General features: G+C 33.6%; 2 protein-coding genes across 4 annotated transcripts; one reads left to right on the top strand and one right to left on the bottom strand.

The window, feature by feature from the left end:
- The first annotated feature begins 3,964 nt into the window (after window positions 1-3,964).
- Window positions 3,965-5,865, top strand: Trax (Translin associated factor X). The gene is made up of 2 exons (XM_018458426.1): window positions 3,965-4,092; window positions 4,860-5,865. The coding sequence occupies exons 1-2, from the start codon at window positions 4,077-4,079 to the stop codon at window positions 5,723-5,725; spliced, it is 882 nt and encodes a 293-aa protein (XP_018313928.1). The 5' UTR covers window positions 3,965-4,076; the 3' UTR covers window positions 5,726-5,865.
- Window positions 5,866-6,097: 232 nt separating this feature from the next.
- Window positions 6,098-11,496, bottom strand: LOC108729353 (aprataxin and PNK-like factor). Of its 3 annotated transcripts, XM_018458419.1 has the most exons (6): window positions 11,305-11,496; window positions 8,396-8,470; window positions 7,557-7,730; window positions 7,276-7,481; window positions 6,871-7,191; window positions 6,098-6,525 (listed from the first exon to the last, which is right to left on the bottom strand). In XM_018458419.1, exons 1-6 carry the CDS (start codon window positions 11,401-11,403, stop codon window positions 6,201-6,203), a joined length of 1,200 nt encoding a protein of 399 aa, XP_018313921.1. In that variant the 5' UTR covers window positions 11,404-11,496; the 3' UTR covers window positions 6,098-6,200. The 3 variants fall into 3 exon arrangements, with proteins under 3 accessions (XP_018313921.1, XP_018313923.1, XP_018313922.1); XM_018458421.1 differs by lacking the exon at window positions 11,305-11,496 and having other exon boundaries at window positions 7,557-7,773; XM_018458420.1 differs by lacking the exon at window positions 11,305-11,496 and having other exon boundaries at window positions 7,557-7,736.
- Window positions 11,497-12,342: the final 846 nt, after the last annotated feature.

Here is a 12,342-nt window from a genome sequence, read left to right as displayed (position 1 = left end):
GAAAGGAAAGATTCTGATTAGTTGATTCGCTTATGCACTATGCGTTATGCGTTATGCAAGAGTCTGTGCTGCGGCCTTTAGACAGCCCTCTGCGTTATGCCTTATGCCATAAGCCTTAGTCCGGATCTACAATAGGTGTTTTAAGCCTTAAGTCATAAAAAATTGACCAATTACAGTCGAATGCGAGGAGAATATTTGACTGTAATTGATTCATTTTTATAGCTTAAGGCTTATTAAAAAGTAAAAATCTAAAAAGTTATGTTATATCATATATAAATAAAAAAATTTAATTTACTTTATAATCTATATTGTAATTGTTATTTAACTTCATTTTAAGAAAAATTAAGACATTTTGACCTCAAAAATAATTTTTTTCGAAACTAACTTTTCTTTTAACTCAAGTTAATTCAATATTAAACTTAACTTTCGTTAAGTTAATTTTTTATTCCTTCAACTTTTAACTTAACTTTATTAATTTTATAAAGCCATTAATTTTAACTTTATTCAGTTAAAAAAAAACATTAACCCAACCCTGCTCTTGATGTATACAGGAAGTTTATAGAATCGCGGGTATTATAAAAAACGCATTCTTATTCTACATATGACTGCAACAAAGGCGTCATCAAATGCTGCGAGCATTTTCCACGTCAAAACGAAATCCCGCAAGATCCGGGAACTGCGTATAAATCATCTTTACAACACCGGCTGCGAATAAAAACTTTGTTAAACGGCGCGGACATAAATCATCGGCAGAAGGAAGTCAGCAAAGTTTTACCTCAAAACCAACTAAAGATAATACATAATACGCAGAGGCACGTTGCGCGGAAAAACGCTAATTGGTGGCTGCCGGCGGTTTATCAATCTCCGTTCTCGGAGTCTGTCGTTCGCGAGAAGATCCCCCACAGAATCCAAAATCTCTATACGAGATTTACAGATGACCGCTATAATTTGCTCCCGCTCGATCCCATCCGCGCAAAGATGCGTCTCTCCTAATTTCTTTTATCCGAAGGATTATGGCTTCCTAGGCGGTCTACAAGTGTCACGCGGAAAAATCCCAACGTCGATAGTCGAAGCGGCGATAAGTCTCTCGGGAAGACGAGAGAAACGCTCAGCGAGGAATTACGTGAAATAACGAGTCACGAGACACTAAGCTTCTCTGGCAGTTAATCACAAATACAGTAGAAAATAGAACGTTCATAATATGCAGTTACAAAAGTATGTATTGAAAATTCATTACCTATATGGGAAATTATTAATGGTATATTAATAACGATAAATTATTCATATTTTAACAAATAATTATAATCGTATGTGTTATTTTCGAACGGTTTGTCGTTGCTAGGTGATTTATTATTTCTAAAGGTAGCTTGTCATTTCTAATAAATTTATCATTTGCTATTAATTTTATTATTCCTATCTAGTTTATTTCTGGTCAGTTTAATATATCCGAAAATTCTGTCATCTAACAGCTAAAATATATTTAAGAAGGAATTATTTTTCTAATTTAAAAAATTTAAAGAAGAGATAAAAACAATTAAGTTTTCTGTTAATTGTTATACTGAAAGAATCGCATGTAATAATATGAAACATAATTTTATCGAACTTATTATTATATATTACAGGATATATTAATAATACTACAGGCAGGTAAACAATGCGCGTATAACCACCTATCCATTTACATTGTGCCAATTAGCTGAACATGGTTAATAATTGATATCAAATATTTCCAAAGTAACATATCACAAAACATTTATATGTAATCGATATTATTTCAATCTCCATCCCCTTTGTGAACTTATTTCCGAAATTTTAATGATAAAAATACAATGGAAATCTGCTCTAATGTATAATATATGTATTCCGATTTTGAATAAGAAAATCGTTCAATCATCATTTATAGATAAAAGAAAACGGAAAATAAAATTCAACAATTATTTAGAAAAGCAATTTTCAATTGAAATTAAGAGTCCTTTAAAAATTAGGAAAATATAATAACAGTTCGCGGAATACATTTCTATTAATTTCATTTATATTTTTTTATTAGAAGTTGCAGTTAAGTGCTCAATAGCTCCATTTTTATCTATCACGACCGTATTCGCGAAAGAGTAGCAATTTACCTTTTACCAAATAAATTACCAAACGTCTCTCGAACGCTATCGGAAAAGCCTCTGGCTTCATTATCGTTCGTTCTCGGCGTATGTTGTAGTCTTTCGTCGAATTCTTAGAGAGCTCGCCAAGTTGACCAAGGGATCCTCGTTACGGTTATTTACTGAAGACCGGTACTGATTAATTCCAAACCGTTCCCCTCGTCCCTTCACCTCTTGTGAATTCCGAGCTCTGTATGCACCCGGTATCCCTGAATCCTGCTCTCTCCGACCTTCGTCCATTCGGTATTTGCGGTCGATAGACTCTCAGAGCTACCCTCGCCTGTTTACTACCAAATATTACCGACAAATAAGACATAAAGCATGCTCCAGGGAAAGTTCGGAAAGGGTCCCCGATTCTCGTGAAACTTGATACAAACGTCAACAAAAATAATCCTAATCGATTGATTCTTCTCGAGGGAGAAAAATAGAACGCGATGGCGCGTCATACGAAGTGAATGCGATAATATTAAAGATATAAACATAATCTTGTCTTTTTTAATATGTACTTTCCATAGGCAAAAAAAAGCGTGTATACCTAGGGTTAACTTTAATTTCGGTTTAATTCACTACTTATTTTATCTTATATTTATTTTTAGAATTAGAAAAAGATCAAGAATAAATTGAACCGCGATTAAAGTTAATCTTACATTGGTGGAACCGATTTCTAAACTTAGCTTAGGTTTCTTTCTGCTCCCAAATTTAGAGCTCTAGATTTATAAGAATAGTCCGCCATTTTTTATTTAATAACCGCATCATATATATTAGAAATTACTTACAACAATAAGCTTACTTACTTATTAGATGATAACCCATCAGGTTAAAAATAGCGGTCAAAACAGCTAATAGAAACGTTGATATCCGTGGAAGCTCTTCTTCTTATTGTCTCCCTGAATGGATTTAAGAATTCCAATCTACTGAGGTAGGTGAGGTAGATCACAGTTACACAGATTGAATTGGCCCGTGAAACTAAAAGAATTGCGCGCTATATACTTCATCTTGTAAATGTACAGCGCGACTCAAATTGACATAACAGCGACATCTGTTGGCGCGATAACGAAGGATTAGTTCACCATTTCGTCGATAGATGGCGCCACTATGCAAATTCGGCGCATTTACAGATAACCGTTTTATTTACCCATAGAAAAATTTCTCGAAATTGATAATGATATCATAATCGCTGTCCAACCGATAGATATTTTTTAGACATTTCATAATCAATATCTTACTTAATAAAAAATGTGATACTTCCAGATTTGAAGCCTCGAATTGATGCAAATTAATGATGATTAAAACTCCTGTGTGCCTATACCCGGAAATGTAGAATTTATTTTGTATGTATAACGTCTATATATTGGAAGGGCAATTAAACCTTTCGTATTACAAATATACCAACTTATTAAATTAACGTATGCATCTTTTGGCATCCTAACTTCATTTAATACGAGACATCACGTTAGATAAATTTTTATAAAATTATTTAATAATATCGAAAGAGTCAGAACCAGAAATTTATAGCTGTATTAATAACTTCTCTCGACACAAATTAAAAAACTATTTCTTTAATATAAGGAAATCCTTTTTAAAAATCTGTATTAATATTAATTATTAGATATATATATGTATATGATAGAAAACCTATGAAACATATTGACGCATGCATAGAACGAATAATTTCAGCTTTTGGCAAAAAAGAAGCAACCTCGTCCTCTATTTATTCGCATCTGTTTAATTATCAAATGGACAAAGTAGATAGATATGCGATATGCCAATGCCATTAGTGTGTTTCCCCCTCCTTTGCGTAGCATCGAGCTCAAATGTCTGCCATAGCGCCCATAGCGTCAATAGCGTAGCATCACATAGCATTGTGTCACATGTCAACGAGAACGAGCACAGATTAATCAAAGGAGATTATTACGAGGAATCGCGATGTCGCAAGGAAGAGGTGAGTCGTTGATCTGCGAATCTCCTCGTTTCGCCTTCGTTGCCAAGAAATGTCGATTCCACGTGAGAACGAGAGGCTGCATGACAGCTGATGAGCTTACACTCGGAAGTTTGTGGCGGCGGTGATATAAACCCGCTTTTGAAGAGAGAGAGAGAGAGAGAGAGAGAGAGAGAGAGAGCTTGAGGGAGATTAATTTCAAGATTGAGGGATCTTTTCGAACTGATACCTTCGAGTTCTGAAGAAAGTGGGTTATATCGTACACATTGCTATGGATTACTTTTGTAACAATCCAAATTCTTCATCCCTTCAATTTAAAAAGGCTTATTTTACAAAATTTATATTTACATTAACATTACATATTTCAATGCTTTTTGTATGTTATCATAAGATAGATATGTATTATGTTGATTGAGACTCAAAACTTTTCTTTAGTATTTATCTTAACTCGATTTTGTTATAATAGGTATATATTTGTCTACTTTTTTATATAGTTTGTAACTTTGCCATAAGTTACTAAATATTTATTTTTTCCTTTCTTATATTGGCTTAATTTTGCTATATTTTAAAATGTTAATACATTCCTCTGATTAATTTATGACATCTTAATGCTGTACTTAAGAGTCCTAAATGTCAGATCAGATTATGAATACTGCTCTCTGATTAGTTCATCCTAAGACTGTATTTAAGATAGTCTTAAATATAAGATTCGAGTATGAATATTGGCCTAAATATTTGTTTCTGTCTTCTCACATCAGCGTTACTTGCAGGTAGGAGAAATCGCAAACATCATGATAAGGACAAAATAATCAATTTTGGTGACAAAGGCAGGGAAGTGGTGGAGGACATAAACGAGAACAGTCGAGTAATACAACAGTTCCACGAGTATGCGGCTGAACTAGATGCCAAGCACGATCGTTATGAAAGAATCTTCAAGATCAATCGGGATGTAGGCATCGAGAGCAAAAGAATCATCTTTCTGTTGCACACCATTGATAAGGAGAGTAAACGGAACGCTGTGCTAGACGCAGCCAAGGCGAGACTAGATAACGTAGTACAGAAGTTATTTCGAAATATCGCAAGTGAGTTGGATGGTCAAGACGCTTATCAGTTCCACAGAGCCTATCGCACCGGCCTAGAAGAATACGTAGAGGCGCTCACATTCCACGAATATCTGCAGAATGGTGATATGCATGACTGGTCCACTCTGGAAAGAGCACTGACATATCACGCAACTTCATCTCCAACCGATTCGTCAGAACAGAGCACTTCCAAGACGATGCAGGTCATGGTTATACCGACGGACTATATTCTGGGAATAGCCGATCTGACCGGAGAGCTGATGCGAAAGTGTATCAATAACTTGGCGATAGGAGATGTGAGCAGTTGTTACCAAACATGTAACTTCGTCAGAAAGATATACATAGCCTTCTTGGGCTACACCAGTGTAGTACATAACAACGAAGTAAACAAGAAAATTATCACGCTCAAGCATAGTTTGACCAAAATGGAAAATGCGTGTTATACTATCAAAGTACGGGGATCTGAAATACCAAAGCACATGTTAGCCGATGTGGCCATTGCGGCAGCTGAGGAATATGCCACCGAGGACGATGAGGGATATCAGGCGTTTTAACACGACAGCGCAAATTACTTTTAACGCAGATTATTTAATTATTTTTTAATTATTGTGGACTTATCAATCTGATGCGAAATGAAAGCAATCGATAGTATTTTATATAGCTAACGATATTGAATCGAAAATTAATTAGTAAAGAAAGGTATACTCTTCCAGTAGTATATTATCGATTATTCCAATTCAACTCTGTTAATTATTTATGTGTTTTTGTTAATTTCTGTAATTTCGCAGATTATATAAAAAATTCTATAACAAAAAAATTATTTTAAATAATATTTTTATTAATACGTTTATATATTAATATATATATATATTTCTTTAAATATAAATCAAATAGATATTCAAGTATAATATTTTAAATTTGTGTAAAAAATAAATATTCTATAACAAAATAGATCTGCACTGTAGTTACATCAATAATTTGGACACTCGAAAATGTACGATTCAATTTGACATGGAAGATCGATGATCATTAACCGGTTGTGCCGTCTTCTAATTCACTCCTATCGTCCCAATCATCCGAACTCTCTGTGTACACGGACGGCTCGTAATCGGACTCGTCAACAGACTCCTCTGCGGATGACGCTTCTGTTTCAGACGTATCGACAACCACCGAATGCATGGGGGTGGCGGCTCTTCGACGACGACGCGGCGCGGATGTGTGTCTAAACTGCGTCTTGTGCTGCGGATTCTTACGATAGCACTTCACGCCGTATGGACACTCCTCCCGATTGTCAACCTCGTCGTAATCTGAATCATTTGGATGACTATAGTTGTTCTTGTGATTGGGATTCTTCCTGCAAATTTAAAAATATTTTAAGTTTTTTAAACCTACATCATACTTTCAATACTTTGACAGAATTATTTTAGGTCTGTTCTTTTTCGAAGAATGTTCTGAATTGCATGTACTGGTGCAGTAAGTTGGAGTGAAACAAATATTGGTTGTTTTCCTTTTAGATGACAATCGACGCAAATATCGTTCTATTTTTCGTTGAATGCCAACAAGGCTGGAACGATATTTGTGATTGTGTCTTCTAAAAGGAAAGCAGCCGTTTCACTCCAACTTATTGCATCACCCTATTGTACAAAACATTCTTCGAAAGAGAATAGATATTGATGAGAAACGGAACCGTATCACTTACCGATAACATCGAGCACCGTACGTACATTTTTCTCTGGGTACTCTATTAAGATTTGACGCACTCGCTTGATCTTGAGGCATAGCAACGGGCGACTGAGGATTGTTCGACGAAACTTCTTCAATCTGATCACTAACGTGCACATCGCAATCCCATTTGACCTTCTTGCCTGATTCACCATTTGTCGCAGCTTTATTCGTTAAATTAATATTCCTTACTTTCCGCTTCCTGTTACTCTCGTGGTCAACAGGAGGTTCAATTACATCCTGAGAGTCTGTTGACATCTTGGAACTTGTCGCGGTCACAGCATTTCCCTCTGGCAAGCTGAAAGAAGCGTAAAGAAAGACACGGAGTGAACAATTCCACTTTTATCGTCAGACATTTCTGCTCAAGTAATTAGAGTAAAACCTTGCAGGATCGATCTGCAAAACTGGAGTGGCTTCGTCCCTGTGTTCCCCATTTCCATTAATGGGAAAATCCTTACGCTCGTTTGATGGATCCTTATCCTGAAGAACATCGTTCAAAGTTTTGCCAGGAGACACAACAGCTTCCATGCTCGACAATAAGCAAGCCTTTTTACTGTCTACTTCGTTATTCAAATCTTCCTCATCGACCTGAAATGCAAAAAACCTTAATAAAATTTCTCGTGCAAAATTATCTTCAGATATATCAAACAGGAATTTCTGTACCTTTCTCTTCAACGTCTGATCACCTTCCTGCATCGTATCTGTCGAGATGATCTTGAACCAACATTTGTCAGGCAGCAGAGAGCAAACGTCACCTGGCTTTATCGGCACGCTGCTTCCCAATTTAAGAGATCGCCATCGTGCACATCCAGCGGATTTCATGTAACAGGGTGCCACCTAATACTGGAAAATGGTCTCTATAGAAAACTGATGCTGTCAACTACAACACATTAAAAAAATAAATAACCCAATAAAAAAGTAAAGCCTATTTTCATAATGTGACTATCTAAAGATTACAAGATTACCAAGCAATTCGTAATCCAGTAAATAGTCATAACATCAAATAAAAGTGACATAACATCAATGTTATAATTTTTCACTCAACAACATAAATATAATATGACACATGTTTCACGTAACAGTTACATTATTGAGTATGAAATTATAACATTGATGTTATATTATTTTTAGATGATATTTAATGGAAAATTAATTTCTTTAATTTTTAACTAATTATATATTGCAAAAACAAATCTATCTAATGACATAACATCAACGTTTTAACTTTACAGTCAACAATAAATGTATGTGGTAATAATAGTTATACTGTTTAGTGTTAATGTATAACATTGTTACGTTAATTGGTGTTTACTGGGAAGAGCTATTACGAAAAATAAATATAAGCTTATACATCACATAATTTCCTTCTACAAAAAGCTATTATTAATTTCCTATCGTTACGTGTTGTCAATAGAATTATCACAGAGACTACTGAAGTTTAATGTTATCAAAGTACTAATATATGCCAAATGATAAGGAATACCCGAAACAGGAAACTTTACCGGAGTAATCGTCATTTCATCGTTGGGCGACAAATTGATGGTCACGGCGTGTTTGAGCACCTGGCCGTCGTTGCACTGCGATAAAGAAACGTTAAGGATCAATCCTTTAATTAATCAACGCGTCATCGATGAAGCAATCATCAATGAAAAAATCAACAACACGCCGTCGTTCGTGTTTTTAATGACTCAGAGTCATTTCGAGTCGCGTTTTCTCGTTTCGACTCGTAACGATTTTATTTATGTTATCCGTGTAATATTTAATTGATAAGAAGGCACGCGAGTGTATGAGATGCTGCAACACAAATCGCAAATCGTTGCAGCTGATCTCAACGTGTAAATTCAAAGTGTTTCGAAATTCACTGCGCCGCCCGACAGTCGATTGTCGAACGAGTCATCGACGAAATGCAGCACGAAAAATCGTAGGTAAATTTTTGGAGTTCGGAGATAATTAAAGAACGCCGACATTATCAACCGCGTTCGATACATAATTATATTTTCGAGGATTACGTCGATTACGTCTCTCATTGATACACATATATATATATTTTTCTTTACAATAATTTAGTCATCCCTGCGTGCTTTACAAATGCACGCGTCTGTAGCGCATTAACGTTAGTTTCCTAGATAGGAAAATTCTACGTCACACTGCGTAGTTCTACGTTATCATCTGTGCCTAAATTATCACTTAGACGACTCATTTTTAACCGCGCGCGATACCTCAGTTCTAAATGCTCGACGAATTTTTCAATACGGTCTGATAAGTATTTTACAGCAATGACGCAGTCAAATACGCCGTTATCGGCTATTATCGGCGCACGTGATATTGGCACGTACAGACGGAGCCATAAACAGTCATAAACGCCTTACTGCGTAAAATTGCACACGTGCCGAAGATGCCATGTATTTAAAGCGCGTGCTTCCTCTGTTTAAAGCCTAAATATTTCGCGTATTATAATTATAATTAATTCTATATTAGACATGTTATTACATTCTGATGTTATTATAATATTGTTGTATTATCAATCATTATTATATAATTATATATTATGTTTATTATATTATCATTGTCTATCGAAATCCTATACTGACATTGCAGATAAGCTAACGCAACCAAAAATTGGCTGCTGCAACCAATTAAAAATGCTATGCCATATTTTATCATCTAATTTGCTGCAGCAGCCAATCTTTTTTTCAGTGTATTAATGTAATATATTAATTGTTATTGTGTTTAGTCGAATATTATAAATATCACCACAACAATTTATAATTTGCTACACAATTCAAAAAAACAAAGTTGCCAGAAAATAAATTTCAAATTTAAATCATTAAAATTTTGATATAATGATTGTAGAGAAATAAAAGTATAATGTTCTTTTAAAATACATTTTTTCTTTTTTTTTCTTTACATGTTTCTATTATTTTTCTGCAAGCAACTGAAATTGTAGCAAATAATTTATGTCAAACAATAATATTTCAATTTACAAGATAACGTTATCGTTTTTTAAATAATTAGTAATAATGCCCAAATATTTCGCAGTCTAAATATATATCTACTTTATCCTGGCAGAAATAAAAATCAGTGCGTAAGTTTATAATATCAAAGAAGTATAAACGCTTTTTTTACGTTGCGTTGTCTTAATTTTCGAATTAAGCTTCTTCTAGAAGCTTAATTCGTTTACGCTTCTGTTAATCTCTCCTTACATTTCCTTTATAGAAATTTAATATTAGTACCTGGATAATTAATCACTTATTTTGAATATTGAAAGTACTGTGAACTATACTGTTCACAGTATTTAATATTCAAAATAAGTGAACAAAATTTTAATAGTTCATAGAAAAAATATTAGTCTTAAATCAACAATATTATGCTCATATATAAGCAACAATATTATAATATTGTGATCTTGAACAAAATTAAATAAATATCTATAATTGTGATCAAATATTGTGATCTTGCTTCAAAGATTTTAGTCTTGATTTGATTAAATTTATATTGATGTATTACTTTATTCTTTTGGTCTCAATTCAAGATTAAAAATCTTGTATCACTACAAATTTAATTAAATCAAGATTAAAATCTTGAAGTAAGTTTACAATATTGTTACTTATACATGAGCATAATACTGTTCGATTTAAGATTAATTTTTTTCTGTGTAGTACTTTTAATACTAAAAACAAAGTGATTAATTGGCTAATATTAAATTTCTATAAGAGGAAATATTAACAGAAGCGTAAACGAAACTTCTTAGAAGGCGAAAATTGAGACAATAAAATGTAAGAGAGTAAGAGTTATAGCGTTTATACAATGTTTTCGTTCATCGTACTTTTAATACTCAAAATAAGTAATTAATTAGTGATTAATCAGAGTACTGATATTAAATTTCTATAAAGGTCGACTTAAGCTCCCATTTTTATTTTTGCCAGAGCGATATATAGCAACTTAGCGCGATGAGATGCATTTATGTCTCCGTGTGCACATTTTCCGTTAACATCGATGCGGTAAACTTTGAATCTCCCAACCGTAGCCATGAATCATCCGACAAAATGATTACATGGATAATCTTGACGCGTCAGCTTATCCGTTCGCATACGTCAACGCCAACCGCAACCCGAGTCAGAAATGCGAGAGCAATATTTAATGTCTGTCTATCTCAACTCGATATAGACAGATATTAAAAGATCCATCTCGGATTGATAGATAGAGATGAAAGACGAATTCAAAATAGAATTCGAAGAATTAAATAGCTAGAATTTCAGTCATTTCCGATTTTATTCTACGCAATTTGTGTCCGATTACAGGATTACAAAAGGAGTTCCCCTGTCATAAAAGGAGTTCCCCTTTTGTTCGGGACAACATTTCGTGACGTCTTGGTAGAATATCTTTACAAAAAATCAGTTATGCAACTCACTCCTGTCGCGGCGCCACGGCCGATGATATTGTTACCGATCAGCAAATTCGCTCTCTGCACTAAATCGTTATCTACTCGTACTATTTGCAGTTTTTTCATGATGAATTTTTCATTAGGTAGGTTAACGCGTCGCGGGACATTTCGGGACTGTCACAATAAAAAAATTTCTGGTCGTTTTAACAAAAACAGGCCGCACGCAGGAATTCAGGCTAACTTCGGATGCAACTTTTGACTGCGACTGCGATAATTCTCTCATCTAAAAATTGAAACAACGAAACGTTTTGTCCGTTTCCTCTTTTCCATTACATTAAGAAATTTATATAATACTGTAAATATTACATTTTTTAATTACTAAGCAATATAATATTTACAATTATTAAATTTCTATAAGGATTTAATGCAATGTAATTAATCACTATAAGCCTTAGTAATTAATTATTTATTTTGAATATTAAAAGCACTGTTGTTCAGGAAAATAAGTAATTAATCACTAATCAATTTAAGCAAATTAATTAAATCTTTGTTTAGAAGGTTCGACAAAATTCAAAATTAACAGTACGACCCTGTACAGTGTTTTATTTTATATATATATTATATATCTCATCGATTTTGAATTTATTATTAAAATACCTTTAAATTCAAAATACTGTAAGTATTAACCTTAATCGGTATTTGCTCCGAAATTTCTTTAATTGGTATTTGAGAATCCAGTGGACATTCCCTTCAATCATGTGTTGTGAAAAATTATTTATAACAATTTGTTTCACAATTTTATATATAATTTTAAGTTACATATATTTAATCTTATTTCTCGAATTTTTTACCTTTAAAAACTCGCAAATACTAATACCAACTAAGGAAATTTTGAAACGAATACCGATCAGGATTAATATATATATATTTACAGGATTAATATTTTTTGTGTAAGTAGATTTTAACAATAAACTCAAAATCAACGAGATAAAAATAAAGCATTTTATACAGTCGCTCTGCTAATTCTAAATTTTTTAAAGCAAACTTTGAACAAAGATTAATTAA

This window comes from Mycetomoellerius zeteki, unplaced genomic scaffold (assembly GCF_001594055.1).
Source record: "Mycetomoellerius zeteki isolate Tzet28-1 unplaced genomic scaffold, Tzet1.0 scaffold73, whole genome shotgun sequence".
In the NCBI taxonomy this organism is placed as follows: Eukaryota; Metazoa; Arthropoda; class Insecta; order Hymenoptera; family Formicidae; genus Mycetomoellerius; species Mycetomoellerius zeteki.
The sequence above is the reverse complement of the archived record's forward strand: the minus strand, read 5'-3'. Positions and strand labels throughout refer to the sequence as shown.

Coding starts and splice junctions, on each gene's coding strand:
- LOC108729353 (XM_018458419.1), bottom strand. CDS start 11,403: ATGAAAAAACTGCAAATAGTACGAGTAGATAACGATTTAGTGCAGAGA. Junction 7,731..8,395: donor ATGAAATGACGATTACTCCG/GTAAAGTTTCCT, acceptor TTCCAGTATTAG/GTGGCACCCTGTTACATGAA. Junction 7,482..7,556: donor ATCAGACGTTGAAGAGAAAG/GTACAGAAATTC, acceptor TTTGCATTTCAG/GTCGATGAGGAAGATTTGAA.